The sequence below is a fragment of the Jatropha curcas genome, chromosome 8, assembly GCF_041381405.1.
Source record: "Jatropha curcas cultivar XTBG-Jc1 chromosome 8, XTBG_Jcur_1.0, whole genome shotgun sequence".
Classification (NCBI taxonomy): domain Eukaryota; kingdom Viridiplantae; phylum Streptophyta; class Magnoliopsida; order Malpighiales; family Euphorbiaceae; genus Jatropha; species Jatropha curcas.
The window spans coordinates 17,457,946-17,475,967 of record NC_143158.1 but is presented as its reverse complement, the minus strand read 5'-3'; the positions used below and the strand labels follow the sequence as shown (position 1 = coordinate 17,475,967).

The following is an 18,022-nucleotide window of genomic DNA, read 5'->3' as shown; positions in this document are numbered from 1 at the left end:
CAATCTGAAAGTACCGGCTTTTGAGTAAATGATCAATTTTTCTAGAAAAGTGTCTCTTCTTCTCTCTTTTCTCTCTTTTATTTTCTTTGTTCTTTTTTTTAGGGAGAGGGAAATCGATACCAAGGTACCCTGTGGGTCCCGTATATGTATGGCACAACCTCAGAGGGGGGTGAATTGGGTTTTCTAAAAATATTTTAGATTTTAAAAACAAAATATAGAATTCTAAGTGCAGCGAAAAAATATAGAACTTGTGAGAATAAATTATGGATTAGAACTTCCTCATAGTGTTCTATAGACAGACTATGCAAAGTGCACCTATTAATTAGAACTGCGTCACAATGTCTTATTCAATATAAGAACTTCTTTATGAAGGAAAGCTATTATATTTAGAACTTCCTCATAAAGTTTAGAAAATCATATAAGACTGTGTGAGAGACAGTTATTGAAATTAGAACTGCTTCACAGAGTTTTAACCAGGTTTAGAAAACTGATTAGAAACCCATGTAGTGAAATATACTGAAAATAGAAGAACTATTTAGAACTTGGTATATTCACTTATCAGAATTCCAGAGTTCTAATGTTCAGAGAAGATAAGACTTATTTCAGTTTTAGAACATCAAAATCATTTATAACTTTAGCATTTTAAAAATATAAACAGAAGTGTAAGTAAAGCAGTATCAAGTAAAACTTCAGAAATTAAAAAGATCAACACAGTGATTTATAGTGGTTCGGCACTAACTCGCCTACATCCACTCCTCAAGACTCATCTTGAGATCCTCAACTATGTTATCTCTTTTCAAGGGTAAGAGACAAACCAACAGTAGAAGGCAATAGATCAACAACTAGATCTATCCTTTATCCCACTAGATTTTCCAAATGTTCTAGTTAACCTCAACCCTTTCTGTTTTTGGCAGAGTATAGAAACTCAATTCAAGACATTAGAATCTCTCTCACGGAGAAGGTTGCTTGATAACCTCTTTCACAATAGCTTCTAACCTAAGCTATTGCACAATTGTTTATTAAATAAAAATCTGTCTACTAAAGATTACAGAATCTAAATAGACAGACAGAAAGGCAAATATAAGCACAGGAAAAACAGTTTTTCAGATTAGAAAATCGTTTAGAACACAGAACCGTTTTTCAAAAGTAGTTATCAAAATTCTTTTCTCTTAAAGATAAAAACGTGAAGTGTAAAGATGAAAAGAAAAATGGGGGTAGAGAGTAAGTTTTGAGAGATAAAGGATGTGATCAATGAGTGAATACTCTTAAAACGAAAACTCTTTCTTCCACTTAGTTCAAGGTGTGAAAACTCCTTTTTATAGAGAGATTTGTGACTCTCGTTTTTAGAAAGTGGATATTATATTTTGAAATCAGAATATTTACTTTCCTTATTTAGAAGATACGAAAATCTTAGTTACCAAAATTTTGTTTTATCCTTTTTGGTAAGAAAATAAAAGTCGATCTTCCTTTCCTTTAATCATAAAGATTTTCGAAAGCATTTTATTTGAAAAATATTTTTCGAAAAGATACTACTTACTAAAAACAAAAAATGAGATCTTCCTTCGTTTTAGGTAAGAGAATAAATTAAAAAACCTTTAGCTTTTCAAAGATAATTTCCGAAAAAGAAAACATACGATTTATTACCAAAATCATTTAGAGACATAATCTCTTTAATTTTAAGTAATTAAATCATTTTGATTTTTAAAGAATATTTTCGAAAATAAAATTTTTGACGAAAGAATTTACTTTGAAGAATCTAATTTCCGAAAAATATTTTTGATGAGAGAAAGATTAGTTTTATGTGCTTATAGATGAATTTTCTCTCTATCCTACAATGTATCCTAAATACCTAACCACTAGGGTCTTCGAATATCTTCACACACTATGGATTTTGTAGGACTTGCCTTGTTCTTTTTCTTTCCATAAGAATTCTACATAAAATAATATTAGCACAAATAATAAAATTTAAATTTATTTGTTTTGTTTTAATCATCAAAATTCCGAGATTAGAATTTGACCCTTGAGCGAACATACCCTACATCGGCACCGAAGTCCCTCAAATTGATACCATTTTGATATCCACTGTAGGGCCAAATCAATACCGAATAAGGTATCATCGGTACCGATTTCGGGCATATTGGTGTCAGCGTGCCCTAAAGGCAGGCAGTTGGAGCCTTATAAATACCTCATTATTGCCTTAAAACAGTGTCGTTTTGTGCCCCGGAGCCTAATTGTTCTGATGTTTAAACACTCTGCCCAAAAATGGAGCCATTTATCAGTTATGGCATGCAAAAATGGACCAAGAGGTTGGCGAAGGTCGAGAAGATTAATTTAAGCCAGTATGGTCTAGCTTCTTTAGTGACTCTGAGAGGCTTGCTGACTGACGGGCCTGTTTAGATGGATGTTTGCACCTATGGGATCACAAGCTCATGTGTTTCGATTTGGCACACATAATGAGGATATGTGCCTAACAACTGAGGAGTTTACGGCTTTATTGGTCAGTGATTGTGAGAGGACTCCAGTGGCTGCACCGACTGGGGCTGGGTTTTTTAGGGGCTTCACGAGGATGTTAGGCCTCTCTGTGATAAAGGCTAGGGAGTTGGTTGCAGACGATCGAGTTAATCTGACTGGGCTTATTGTGTGATATCTAGATCCGATTGACTTTGTGGACCTAGAGCATCAGAGGTTCAGGACCCGAGCCCTAGTCTTTTATTTGGTGAGCACCTGCACACTGACTGGTTCAGTCAACTGGGGTGACCTAAGGGTGGCTGATTTGGTTCTTCAGATGGAGAGGGGAGCCGGGATAGCCAGCATGGCTTTGGCAGAGACTATCCTGAGCCTCGATTGAGCTCATAAAGTTGATGGGATCTTGTTAGTTAGCCCGATCCTGCTTCAGGTAAGCATTCTTGAACTAGCTTGTCTTTGCGTTTTAGCTAAGGTGCTTTCTGAAAAAGGCTTGAATTCTAAATTGCATTTGGATGTCTGTCTAGACTTGGGTAGTAGAGAGGGGGTAAAAATCTGGTCTTGCATGCTTTCAAGGAAATGCTTGAGTGTTTAGACTGGGGCATGTCTGAATCTGTGGCATCAGAGAATATTTGCATCTGAATGCCTATTTTCATCTTTGTATTATAGTGCAATGTCTGGCCTTATAGGTTTGGTTAAGGGATCTTCTGAGGGTTTTAGAGCCACCTCGATGTCGTCCGTATGTGCCATCGCAGTACCGATCTAGGCGAGTCGTGGTTAGACTCGAGTCAGAGGATGAGTGGTTACAGTGGTTGTTGGCACTGAGCCGGATCAAACCTTGTGGAGCTGTGACTGGTATGAGATTAGGAGATTTCTAGTTTGATCAGCTAGGTTCCAGATGGCTTATCTATTTGGTATGGATAGCATCACATATTATCCTAGTTCCAAGCTGATGAGACAAATGGGGCATGTTCAGGGGTTGCCACCAGCTGGAGCTCTTTTTCGAAAGATACTGATTTCCCCTAGGATCACTATGGCCATACTAGGTAGTTGGTTAATGGGAGCTCAAGTGGTAGAGGTTGGAGATTCTAGGGTCAGGACTGCTACTTATGAGGCTTGGTGGATGGCTGAGCATGGTGACCGTAAGAGGGAGCGTAGAGTGACTTTGACTTAGGAGATGACGCTACACTTCAGGCGACGACCGAGATGATCCTAGACTCTATCGGATAGGTTGACCCAGAGGGTTCCGACGACTCTAAGGAGATGCCTACGAGGTGATGCAGACGTTTTGCCTGGTCCCTCGGTGCATGCCGACCTTATCATGATAGGGTAGGATTTTTATTCTTTTCACTTTTGACTCAGCCCATATTTTTGTGAGGGCTTTGAGATAGGACACTGAACCATGATGTATATGGGGTTCAGCTAAAATTTTTGGATTTTTGGCACTATGGATAGTGGACACATAGACAGCTGACACGCGTATGGATAACAAAGATAGATGCCTCGATGATAAGGCTTTTGTGATTTTCATTTTACATAACTTATACTAATTTAGGATATTTAAAAACGAAATCATGTTGACACTTTTGGAAAGGAAATATAATTCTGTTCTTCATGAGATTGCTGCTTTTGAGCCTTAATTTTTACCTAAGCCACACTTGCGGGTTTTCAACTTAGCAGGCTGCCCTAATTTTTGCCTAAGTCGCCCTTGCCGGTTTTCGACTTAGAAGGCTGACACTGATTTTGCCTGAGCCGCTTACCCTTGCAAGTTTTCAACTTAGCTTGTTGATTTTATATATATATATATATATATATATATATATATATATATATATATATTGATTGACGCAGAAAATCTAGAATTTTCATAAGAGGCGCAAAATATGTTTTTATTATTGTTGTGACCACACCGATAGACTAGGCTACCTACATATCCCATACTCATGAAACATATTTCTGGGAGTCAGTCACCATAGTTCTGTTTTATAGTGACATGAAAGGGGGCAATATTTTTAGTGCTAATGCCTGAATGCATTCGCATAAAGTATCTTTTAATTAATCCAAATTGCATGGATTTGTGAATTCGTTGCCATCTATATCTGACACGATGACACCGCCTCCGAAAAGAATCTTCTTCAGTATGTAGGGCCTACCTAGTTTGGCCTGAATTTACCTCGAGGATCGTACACACGGGCTCTGATTTCTTTGACTATAATACAACCTTCTTCTAGTTTCCTATCTCGAACTTTTCTGTTGAAGTGTCTAGCTATTCTCTATTGATAGCTTCGAATCTGATTAAGAGCCTCTAATCTTCATTCGTTAATAGCATTCAATTGGCTGTGATAATTCTAGGCCCACTTTGTTTCGGGGCAATTGGCTTTCTTGCATAACTCTAGCTGATCTAACCTGAACTTCAATAGGTGATTTGCTATGGCACTGCTTTTGATCGCCTTCTTTATAACAAACCTCGAATCAAATGCTGCAAAGATGGTGACCCATTTTGCCATCTTACTATCCAAAATCGGCCTCTCTATAAGGAACTTCATGGGGCTCTAATCAGCGATGACATGAGTGGTATAGGAGTAGAGGTAATGTTGGAGTTTAGTGCATACCCATGGCAGAGCTAGGCAGAGCTGTTCAATTTTCCTATACTTCAATTCTTTCGCTAGCATGCGCTTACTCATGTAGTAAATGGCATTCTCCTTGTGAGAGTCTAACGGCTCTTGTGCTAGCATGGCCCCTATGGCTTCATTAGTTACTGATAGATAAAGGAGGAGTGGCTTTCCCGGCCTCAGGGGCTAGAGAATTGGAAGATTGAGCAAATATGCTTTGACCTATTCAAAGGCTTTTTGGCACTATTTGTCCCAAGTCCTCGGACTCAATTTCTTGAAGATCGATCCACAAGTGTCTCCTAACTGTGAAAAAAATCGACTAATGCATTGAAGGCGGCCTAAGAAACCTCGAATCTCCTTTGTTCGTCTTAGGAGGCTGCATCTCTATGATGGCTTTAAATTTTGATGAATCGATCTCGATTCCTCTCTTAGAGACCATGTAGACCAGAAAGATACTAAACAGAGCTCTAAATAGACATTTAGCAGGATTAAGTTTCAAATTATACTGGTAGAGCCTGGAGAAGGAATGTTCGAGAGCAATTAAATGGCTTCGCCCATCCCTGGTGTAGACAACCATGTCATCAACATACACTTCTATGTTCTTGTGCATCAGGTCATGAAAGATTGTGGTAGCCATCCTCTGATAAGTGGCACTGACATTCTTCAGCCCAAATGGCATCATTTTGTAACAAAATGTACCCCATTCGGTGATGAACGAAGTTTTCAGTTTATCCGGTGGATTGACTAGTATCTGATTATACCCCGTATGCAAATCTGTGACTGAAATCACACTGGATGCTGCCATTCTGTCAACAAGCAGGTCAATATGGGGCCGAGGGAAGTCATCTTTAGGACATGCCTTATTCAAATCCCGGTAATCGATGCAAATTCTACTCTTGCCATCTTTCTTGAGAACCGGTACTATATTAGCTAACCATGTAGGGTAATCTATGGCTTCAATAAAGTTTTTTCCAACAGCTTGGCTGTTTCTTCTTTAATTTTGAGGGAAATCTCTGATTTCTGCCTCCGTAGCTTCTGCTTTACTGGCCTGATGTGGTCATACATGGGGATCTTATGCACAGCAATGTCAGGGTCTATACTAGTCATGTCGCTAGTTGTCCAAGCGAAACAATCTAAATACTGCCTGATGAGTTCTATCAACTCCCATTTACAATCACATTCTTGCACAACAAATGTATGATTTGGTTCATTTTCTGTGCCAATGTTTATTTGCTCTTTTGTTATCTTTATTTCTTTTTTGTCTTCATTCTCTATTTAGGGTGGAGAGAGGGTAACAAGAAAACTAAAACTTTTCATTAATGATAAAAGTGCCATGGTCAGCATCTACATTGAATTGAACAAAAAGATCCCCTAATTCTGAGAGGGAAGAAAGAGAAGATTCAGAAGACTCAAAAGACTCAGAATTAGACTTTGAACAGGACTTAGACTCAGGTTCTGCTTGTGACTTAGACTAAGGTTCAAGTAGAAGAAAGGTGAACTGCTCTACATGCTCCTCCAAGTACCAATTCTAAAGGGGTGCTTGGATAGGCTGTATGAGGCTCGTAGGGTATGTTTCCAGTCAATTGGTGATCATGCATAGGTCAAAAAGAGATGTCTCCATGTTGTCTTCCCAGTCCATTTGGAGCTTGAAAAGAGGCTCACGGTCTTTTACTGTGAGCCTAACATCAAAGAGAAGTTCAAAACTAGGGATTAGTCTTTTGGTTAGAGGGCAATACCAAGGTTCTTGAAAAAAATAGTAAGGCTAAGATTCCCCCTGTTGCGTCTCTTTTGAGTTCCCGCAAGTATACAGATCGCAACGTAGTAATAAAAGATCGATCCCACAAGGAACGGGTTGAGTACACTTGCTACTTTATTCTTACTGATATGTTTACAGGAATACAAATATAAAATAGTTCTAAGGAATTTCTTCTTTATTCTAGATCTAATGATTATTCAACTTCAGAGAATAATATGCATTAAAATACTTAGAATAATTAATCATAAAGACAAATGTGTAGTAAAATACTTAGACTAATTAATTGTACACAGGATTTTCCTTTTCTATGCAAAAGCTTGTAATATTCAATAAAGAATCTCTTAATTACATATGGTATAATATAATTCAACTTCTCAGTATAGAATTATACTATCTATTATATATATTTCTATATATAATAAAATCCCTATCTTGTTAAATATTAAACCTAATCCTTATTCTTTGATTATTTCAATAAGACAGATTTAACTTCAACCGAAATAAGTGAAATATGCATATGTAAATTCAACTCAATGAATTAAATCTCTTTGATCTTTACTAAACTATTTCCTTCTGAGAATATAATCTAGTAACTTTGATTAAACAAAGATCAAAAGATAACTTAAGGAATTTTTATTGAATACTACCAATTAAAATTGTTGCTTTGTATAGAAGAATTATGAAGACCAACATACAACAAGTCTAATAAACAAGAGAAAGATAGAAGTAATCAAACTCAAGCCTCTTGGAGGGCGTCACACCTCGAGGAACTTCTTGGTGTTCTTGGCACAATCAATAACAAGTGACTTTCGTCAATCTTGCTCTAAGTACTACTAACACACTTCTCCAAATACAATCTAAGTGTTTTTTGTGAATATAACTCTGAATAAGAATCAATTCTCTATATCTGTCTTTTTTTGTCTTTTTTTTTTATATCTTCACTTTGATTGCTATTTATAGAGGAAAATGATGGTAGTTTTGGTAGTGATTGGCTGGCCAAGAGGTGCTTGAGGTGACTTCTCTTGGGAAGAGTTCCGACCTGTGCATGGAAAGATATGATTTTTCTGATGAAAAGGCATCAATTACGTCTTCTGGAAATCTTGACTCGCGCTCGCGCATATGAAAATCGTGCTCGCGACTTCGGCTCCAAGTGCTTCTGTCTCTCAAAAGTTCTTTCTCGCGCCCGCGTATATGAATATCGCGCTCGCGACTTTTGCTGGCAATCCTTCTGACTCTCAGGAATACTTCTCGCGCCCGCGCAGATGAAAGGCGCGCTTGCGCATTTGTCTTGCAAACCTTCTGACTCTCAAAGGTGCTTTCTCGCGCCCGCGCATATGAAAGGCGCGCTCGCGTCTTCTGGTCCATTTGCTTTTGACACTCAGATCTGCTTGTCGCGCCCGCGTATATGAATGTCGCGCTCGCGACTTCAACTCGCGCCCGTGCAGATGGAAGGTGCGCTCGCAAGTTTTTCTTGCAAATCTTCTGACTCTCTTTTCTAATTGTCGCGCTCGCGCTTGTGAATGTCGCGCTCGCGAATTGGGCGTTTTTCTTTGTTGAGACTTGCTTCGTGGCGCGAGGGCTGGATTAAAGATTTCTTCCATCTTTTTAACTTGTTTTGACCCTATTTTTGTATAGAACAAGTCTTTGCTCCAACTTTGTTCCTGCAATTCACTTTAAAACAAAACAACACGAACAAACGTAAAATGTACAAAAACAATCATGCATTCATGCAATTTATATCGAAATAACATAACAAGATTTGCCCGCTTTGCGAGGCTATCAATTCCTCCACACTTAGCTCTTTGCTTGTCCCTAAGGAAAATATTTATCCTTCTTCCTTGAACTTCATGTTGATCATGTTTGTTTTTATTCGTTGATTTAGACTTCTTAAGTAATCTACCAAAGATAAGAGATTTATGCATTTTATGAACCAAGTAGTGAAAATGAATATGACATGTAAAAATTTCAAAATAGCAAAATAAAAAATCTAAAGTATAAGAAATCTAGCCATTTTAAGAAATGAGATAGGCAATCCTCCATCCCTAGAATGCAAAGAATAGGAAGTACTTTAGATAGCATACATGTATTGTTTCTTATCTCAAGGCATTTTTAGGTAGTTTTATTTACATCTCACTAAGTGGTTGCATTTTATGCTCCATACCACTTCATTTCTTTATTTTTTTCTTTTCTTTTTCTTTTTCTTTTGTGGTTGCATTTTATGCTCCATACCACAATTTTTTTCTTTTGCTATCATTTTTCTTTTGCTCTTATTTTTATTCAAGGCATGTGGGAATGTTAATGATAAGTGGTTGCATTTTATGCTCCATACCACTTCATTTTGGAACGGATTTTCCGTTATTCCCTCTATCGTATATTTTTCTCTCTTGAACATACCTTCATCCTTTATTGACTTGAAACATACAAGTTTTTAATTTCTTCCTATTCTTCATTCAAGTTAGGAATCAAGCTTCTCTAAAAAGATAATGTCTAGATAATTAACTAAAGATTAAAATATGCTACATGAAAAGTTTAAAATGTCATATGTAATATATTAATACTTAAGTTCATATAAGCATTCAATCTCTTTAATCATGGTATATTATTCAAGACTTTTATTTCAACAAGCAAAATACAAACAAATCAACATGTAGAGACTAAAACATTAAACTAAGGCAAAGAAGTTGACTTTTTTAATTGTCACACTCTTTTTTTTTTTTTTTTATATTATAAACTTGTCATACTTATATATAAAATGAAATGAAAATGAAAAATTAATTGAGATAATGAAAATGGAAGTCTCCCCCACACTTAAAAGACACAATGTCCTCATTGTGTGAGGGGAAATGCAAATAAAACACAACACATGCATAAACACACAAACAAATACTAAAAATAGAAAGAAAAACTTAAAGGGAAACAGAAAAACCTTAGGCCTCCGGAGAACCTGGAGGCGATGGAGTGAACTCGATGTGTTGATGGTGGAAATATTTCATCCACTTCCGTTCCATCCGTTCGTGGTTTTTCTGGATTGTATGCAGTTTTTGTCCCATGTCAAGCACAGTAACTTGCAAGGTTTCCTGCGATTGCTGTAAAGCTTCCACTTTACTCAACACTTGTTTCCACCCGGCAACTTCATCTTCTTCTTCTTCCGCATGAGAAGATGATGTGACCGGTGCTTTGCCCTTCCGCTGTCTTTGCATTTGTGCCTCAGAGGTGCCGTCAGTACGATCGCTTTGCCCGATTCTTGTTTCCCATGGCTTCCAACGATAGTTAACTGTACTGCCAGTTTTTACTTCTTCAACTAAACCTGCCCTTTTCAAGAATGCGCCATCCATATACTGAAAAGTGTCTGTAGGCTGGGGCTGATAAGGTGGAATAGGCATCCGAGCAATATGTGCCAAGATAGGCGCCAGACTACCCACTCCTAAAGTAACTTTGCCTTGATGATGAGAGGCGTTGTATATTGTATCGAGTATTATTCCTGCAACGTCCACTCGTTTTCCCTACAAAATACAGTCCAAAATAAACAAGTCTCTTGTTTGGACTTTGGATGCTTCCACCCGTCCAAACAAGGCATAACACAAATACTTCTGCAGATATAAAATACTCTCATCTTTTATCCATTTATTTCCAGAATTTCGTGGGGTAAAAGTTGATTGCCCTGTTAGTTTTTCCCAAACGAAAGATGCATTCCATTCTTTCGGTTTAGGAGGACATAATCTGTTGGGAAATCCTAACCATTCATGCATTTGATCATATCCCACAGTTAATTCTTCTCCATCCACTCTAAATTTGATGGCCATTTGATCTTCATCCACCCAATCAATAGTAGTTAGTAACTCTAAACTTAATTTAGCATTTTCAGGAATTTGTAATTGACTAAATTTTTCAAAATTTAGAGTTTTCAAATATTCCTGTACTTTCTCTAAAATACCAGTATTTTGTAAAAAGGTTGGGTCAAGAAGATACATACCTGTGAAAGTGCACTTGGCTAGGCATGTGTAGCGTTCTCCTTCTGCTATAGTATATATGGGGAAAGGAGCCTTATATCTGGTGGCCAAATCCTTTCGTGCTGGTGCAGAGGAGGAAGATCCTTCCTTGTTCTTCCTAGCCTTTTGCTTAAATGGCATGGTGTGAGTGTGGATGGAGTTATTTGTTGCTCAAGATATGTAGAAAAAAGGGTTGCTGGGAATTGGTTTTGTAGTGACAGAGTTTGGGGGTTTGTAAAGAAGGGACTTGAATTTCTCATATAGATGAATTGGGGGAAGGATAGGGTTGAGTAGTTAATGGGGAAGTTGAAAAGGAAGAGTTTTGATTGGATTTGAAAGGGTACTTACAGTTTTTCGCAGGTTTGAATGCCTTGGGAAGGAGAAGAATTGATTGGAATGTGAGAGGGCAGTTGAGAATTTCTGACCGTTAGGAAGTTGTGCCAAAAATTTGTGGAATCGCGCCAGGAATTTTTCTGGAGTCGCGATCGCATCCGAAAATTCGCGCTCGAGAATGGTTCTCGCCTTGCCTCTGTCCTCTGTTGTGCCCTAATCGCGCTCGTGCTTAGTATTATCGCGATCGCGAGATTGAATCTTTTGTGCTTCTGACTTATTTTGCAAAAACTCGCGCTCGCGCAGATATATGTCGCGATCGGGATTTTGATCCGGAAGCTTCTGACTTCTTTTGTGGAGTAGTCGCGCTCGCGCAGAGTAATGTCGCGATCGCGAGTTTTGTTTTAAAACGCTTCTGTCTCTTTTTTGCAACATTCGCGATCGCGCGTCATTTATTCGCGCTCGCGAATTTTGGTTTCCTGCAAAATAAATTACCTGCATATTTCACTTTTGATGAGTTTCCGATATTTTTTTTTATATATATATGAAGGTAATATAAAATAAATAAAATAATAAGTTATAATAAACAAAGTATATTAATTTATTGATATTATACATACCTATTTGATTCAAAATGTTACCTGTGGTGGATCATCAATCCTATTACCCAAATAAAGCTTACACCGTTGTCCATTGACCATAAACGTGGATCCATTAGATAGATTCTTCAATTCTAATGCTCCATGTTCCATAACTTTGATTACTTCAAATGGTCCACTCCATCTGGACTTCAATTTTCCAGGAAATAGGCGTAATCTTGAATTAAATAATAACACCTGGTCTCCTTCTTTAAATGATTTGATTCGAATTTGATTATCATGCCATTTCTTAGTTCTTTCCTTATATAACTTGGCATTTTCATATGCTAATAATCTGATCTCATCAAGTTCATTCAACTGAAGTTTCCTTTTATAACCAGCCTTGCTTAAATCAAAATTCAAAGACTTTATTGCCCAATATGCTTTGTATTCCAATTCTAAGGGTAGGTGACATGCCTTACCATAGATTAAACGATATGGAGACATCCCAATTGGTGTCTTAAATGCTGTTCTATACGCCCAAAGTGCATCATCGAGTTTAAGTGACCAATCCTTACGTGATGAATTGACTGTTTTTTCCAAAATCCACTTAAGCTCACGGTTGGAGATTTCCACTTGACCGCTAGTTTGTGGATGATACGGAGTAGATACCTTGTGATGTACTCCATATTTCCTCAAAAGACTTTCAAATGATCTATTTAAAAAGTGCGTACCTCCATCACTTATGATTGCTCTGGGAACCCCAAATCTGGTAAATAATGCTTTTAAGAATTTTACCACTGTATTTGCGTTGTTTGTGACACAAGCTTGTGCTTCCACCCACTTGGAAACGTAGTCAACAGCTACTAAGATATAACTTTTACCTTGTGAAATAGGGAATGGTCCCATGAAGTCGATTCCCCATACATCGAATATCTCTACCTCGAGTATGTTGGATAAAGGCATTTCATCTTTTCGACTTATGTTGCCAACCCGTTGACACCTGTCACAATGAGAGACAAATATACGAGCATCGTGGAATAGAGTGGGCCAATAAAAGCCACTTTCCAAAACCTTTGAAGCAGTTCTATTTGCTCCATGATGCCCTCCATATGGACTAGAGTGACAATGCATAAGTATATCTTGTATTTCTGTTTCCCCTACACACCTTCTAATCATACCGTCCATACATATCTTGAACAAGAATGGTTCGTCCCATAAGAAATTTTTACCATCTGCATAGAACTTCTTCTTTTGTGCATAAGTCATATCTGGAGGTATGATGTTAGAAGCTAGAAAATTTGCAATGTCAGCATACCAAGGTGTGTGAACATGTTGTACTAACATCAAATTCTCATCTGGAAAACTTTCATTTATAATTGTAGTTTCTCCTATTGGTCCTTCTTCATTTTCCAGACGTGATAAATGATCAGCAACTAAATTTTCAGAACCCTTTTTATCTCTAATTTCAATGTCAAATTCTTGTAATAATAATACCCATCGAATAAGACGTGGTTTTGCATCTTTTTTAGCAAACAGGTATTTTAATGCAGAATGATCAGTATAGATTATGACTTCGGCTCCTAACAAGTATGATCTGAATTTATCACATGCATATACTACAGCCAACATTTCCTTCTCAGTAGTTGTATAGTTTATTTGAGTACTAGTTAGAACATGGCTAGCATAGTATATCACATGCAACTTTTTCTCATGTCTTTGGCCCAATACACAACCAATAGCAACATCACTAGCATCACACATTATTTCAAATGATAATCCCCAATTGGGTTTTGCTATAATAGGTGCACTTACTAATGCCTTCTTTAAAGTTTTAAAAGCTTCCAAACATTCTGGAGAAAAATCAAAAGATGCATCTTTAACAAGTAAGTTAGTTAGAGGCTTAGCAATGATAGAAAAATTTTTTATAAATCTTCTATAAAATCCTGCGTGGCCTAGAAAAGATCTTATACCTTTAACCGTAGTGGGAGGAGGTAACTTTTCTATGGCTTCTATCTTTGCCCTATCTGTCTGGATTCCTTCCTTACTTATTTTGTGCCCTAAAACAATGCCCTTATCAACCATAAAGTGGCATTTCTCCCAATTCAAAACCAAGTTAGCACTTTCACATCTTGACAATACAAGATCTAGATTTTTCAAACAATCTTCAAATGAATCACCATACACAGAAAAGTCATCCATAAAGACATCCATAATTTCTTCTATGTAATCATTAAAAATCGCGGTCATGCAACGTTGAAATGTTGCAGGTGCATTGCATAATCCAAAAGGCATGCGCCTATATGCAAATGTACCAAATGGACAAGTAAATGTGGTCTTCTCTTGGTCATTCGGAAAGATATAAATCTGAAAATATCCCGAATATCCATCGAGAAAACAATAGAAAGCATGACCAGCAATTCTTTCTAACATTTGATCTATGAATGGTAACGGAAAATGATCTTTTCTTGTGGCTGAATTAAGTTTTCTATAATCAATACATACCCTCCAACCTGTAGTGGTCCTAGTAGGAATTAGTTCACCATCTTCATTTTTTACTACAGTCATTCCTCCCTTTTTAGGCACACATTGGATTGGACTAACCCATTGGCTATCCGAAATAGGGTATATTATTCCTGTATCTAGCAATTTGATAATTTCTTTCTTCACTACTTCTTTCATATTAGGATTAAGTCTCCTTTGTCTTTCTGCCTTAGGTATATGTCCATCCTCAAGATTGATATAATGCATGACTCGATTTGGACTTATCCCCTTAAGATCAGAAATTTGCCATCCTATACTCTTAATCCTATTTCTAACAATTTTTAACAAGTCATTTTCTTGATCTATAGTTAATTTGTTAGAAATAATTATAGGAAGAGTGTGATCTTTACCTAAGAAAGCATATCGTAGATGATTCGGTAACTCTTTAAGATCTACTGTTGGTGGAACTTCAATTGATGGTGGTAAAGGCTCATGCTCCCTAAGTAACATTTCAGGTCTTAAATTTATAAACTCCTTTTCTTCATTGTGGACATTTTCTTCCTCAAAATTTTCCTTATCTTCCAAAGCAAACATTTCTTGTATGCAGACATCAACTACATCAATTCTCATGCAATTCCCCTCATCCATAGGATATTTCATGGCTTTATCTATATGAAATTCAATGACATCATCACCTATCCTAAGGACTAATTTTCCTTCTGAAACATCAATTAATGCCCTCCCTGTGTTCATAAATGGTCTTCCTAAAATAAGAGGACAATTTTCATCATAAACAAAGTCAAGTATGACAAAATCAGTTGGAAATATAAATTTATCAACCTTAACAAGCACATCCTCAATGATACCATAAGGTCTTTTAATAGTTTGGTCAGCAAGTTGTAAAACCATATTAGTTCTCTTAACTTCATCTTCTAATCCCAATTTCTTAAAAAGAGATAATGGCATTAAATTAATACTTGCTCCTAAATCACAAAGACATCTAGGAAAATCTACTTTACCTAATTTGCATGGTTTAGTGAAACTCCCTGGATCTTTGAGTTTAGTAGGTAACTTACTTGAGATTATGGAACTGCAATCCTCAGTTAGAGTGACTGTCGACACATCTTCCCAACTACATTTCTTTGAGATCAATTCTTTAAGGAACTTACCGTAATTTGGAATTTGTGTGATAGCTTCCATAAGTGACATGTTGATATGCAAATTTTTCAGTTTATCAATAAAATTTAAGAACTGCTTATCTTGCTCCTGCTTCTTGAGCCTTTGCGGAAAAGGTGGCCTAGATTGATAAATTTTAACGTTGTCCTTCTCCGTGTCCTTTCCTTTTTCTTGTCCTCTTGATCCTGCACTATTTTCCTCAATGCTCGGTTTACAAACCGGCTCCACATTTGCATTATTCAAAACATTAATATCAGTACCCGAAGGAACTATTTTATCTACTATTTTTCCATTTCGCAAGGCAATGGCACTTACATTCTCCCTAGGATTCTTTTCTGTGTTACTAGGAAGATTTCCCACTTCACGTGAGGAAATAGCACTTGCAAGTTGCCCTACTTGTACCTCCAAGTTATGTATAGATGATGAATGATTTTTGAATAACTTATCAAACTTTGATTCTAACCATTTAAAGCTATCATCCTGACTACTCATCTTTTGGTTAAATCCCTCCAGAAATTTATCAATTTTATTATTCAATTGTCCCAGTCTATCTTGATATTGACTACCCTGATTGCCTCTATCCTGATTGCCTCTATCCTGATTATCATGATTTCTCCAAAAAGAGTTATGATAATTACGATTTTCAGCATTATAAGTATTTGAATATGGACCACGAACTTGTCCTTGGACATAATTCACTTGTTCCTCCATAACCGGATGCTTATAATTACATTCATTTGACACATGCCCATTTTGACCGCAATTGTCACAAATAAGAGATGTTGATTTACTTATGTTTAAGTTATCAATTTTATAAGACAAAGCAGAAATCTGTGCTTGCATCATAGTTAAGGGGTCTAATTCATGCACTTTCTTTGCTGAATTTTTTGAAGAAGAAGAAGACTCATTACTAACAGTAGAATGACTTACCTGAACCCTTTCAGTTGGCCATATGCTATTGTTGTTGGCCATTTCTTCTAGTAACTCAATTGCATCATTAGTAGTCTTCTTCATTAATGATCCTCCTGCCATAGCATCTATAGTTCCCCTTGTAGATGGTGTTACCCCATTGTAGAAGGTTTGAATCAATATATTTTGGGGAAGGCCATGGTGTGGGCAAACTCGTTGGAGTTCTTTGTAGCGATCCCATGCCTCATATAAGGATTCATTTTCATGTTGGGTAAATGAGGTTATTTCTTTGATAACCCTAGCGGTTTTTGCTAGTGGGAAGTATTTAGACAGGAAGGCTTGGGCTAATTCTTCCCATGTAGTGATAGAGTTTGGTGGTAATGAATTTAACCAAGCTTTTGCCTTGTCTTTCAATGTGAAAGGAAATAGACGTAGCTTGATAGCATCTGCTGGTACTGAATTCACCTTGAATGTATCACAGATCTCAAGAAAACTGGCTATATGCGAATTAGGATCCTCATTTGACAATCCGTAGAACTGAACACTATTTTGAAGCATTTGTAATAAAGCAGGTTTAATCTCAAACTGGTTAGCATTTACCGGTGGACGTACTACTCCCTTTTATGAACCATTTAAACTTGGAGTAACGAAGTCCATCAACCTCTGTGGCGGATTTCCATCACCCATGATTCTTGAATTTCTTCTTTTCTTCTTCTTTTTTCGTTGTGAAAGGAATTGTTCAATCTCAGGCTGATAATCCTCCAATTCACTATTTGAAGATCTGGTACTTGGCATATGAGTTATGTAACCGATGTGTTCCTGCAAAATTTTGAATCAACTATAAGTATGTATCTTAATTAAAACAAGCTGTAAATCATATATAAGAATATTTCGTTAAATGACAGAACACCGTTCCCCGGCAACGGCGCCAAAAACTTGTTGCGTCTCTTTTGAGTTCCCGCAAGTATACGGATCGCAACGTAGTAATAAAAGATCGATCCCACGAGGAACGGGTTGAGTACACTTGCTACTTTATTCTTACTGATATGTTTACAGGAATACAAATATAAAATAGTTCTAAGGAATTTCTTCTTTATTCTAGATCTAATGATTATTCAACTTCAGAGAATAATATGCATTAAAATACTTAGAATAATTAATCATAAAGACAAATGTGTAGTAAAATACTTAGACTAATTAATTGTACACAGGATTTTCCTTTTCTATGCAAAAGCTTGTAATATTCAATAAAGAATCTCTTAATTACATATGGTATAATATAATTCAACTTCTCAGTATAGAATTATACTATCTATTATATATATTTCTATATATAATAAAATCCCTATCTTGTTAAATATTAAACCTAATCCTTATTCTTTGATTATTTCAATAAGACAGATTTAACTTCAACCGAAATAAGTGAAATATGCATATGTAAATTCAACTCAATGAATTAAATCTCTTTGATCTTTACTAAACTATTTCCTTCTGAGAATATAATCTAGTAACTTTGATTAAACAAAGATCAAAAGATAACTTAAGGAATTTTTATTGAATACTACCAATTAAAATTGTTGCTTTGTATAGAAGAATTATGAAGACCAACATACAACAAGTCTAATAAACAAGAGAAAGATAGAAGTAATCAAACTCAAGCCTCTTGGAGGGCGTCACACCTCGAGGAACTTCTTGGTGTTCTTGGCACAATCAATACAAGTGACT

At 36.6% G+C, this 18,022-nt stretch overlaps 1 protein-coding gene and 1 non-coding gene across 2 annotated transcripts; one reads left to right on the top strand and one right to left on the bottom strand.

Annotated features, from left to right (window-relative positions):
- Positions 1-9,758: 9,758 nt before the first annotated feature.
- LOC149494268 (uncharacterized) lies at positions 9,759-16,855 on the bottom strand. Its single transcript, XM_089725441.1, has 6 exons — positions 13,702-16,855; positions 13,339-13,581; positions 12,897-13,020; positions 12,206-12,731; positions 11,792-11,938; positions 9,759-10,334 (listed from the first exon to the last, which is right to left on the bottom strand). The coding sequence occupies exons 1-6, from the start codon at positions 16,853-16,855 to the stop codon at positions 9,759-9,761; spliced, it is 4,770 nt and encodes a 1,589-aa protein (XP_089581567.1).
- On the top strand, positions 16,491-16,597 carry LOC149494269 (small nucleolar RNA R71). The gene has a single exon (XR_016322334.1). It is a non-coding gene; the product is annotated as a small nucleolar RNA R71 (small nucleolar RNA).
- Positions 16,856-18,022: the final 1,167 nt, after the last annotated feature.

Coding starts and splice junctions, on each gene's coding strand:
- LOC149494268 (XM_089725441.1), bottom strand. CDS start 16,855: ATGCTTCAAAATAGTGTTCAGTTCTACGGATTGTCAAATGAGGATCCT. Junction 12,732..12,896: donor ATGGACGGTATGATTAGAAG/GTGTGTAGGGGA, acceptor TCATTGTGACAG/GTGTCAACGGGTTGGCAACA. Junction 10,335..11,791: donor GGATTGATGATCCACCACAG/GTAACATTTTGA, acceptor TGTATTTTGTAG/GGAAAACGAGTGGACGTTGC.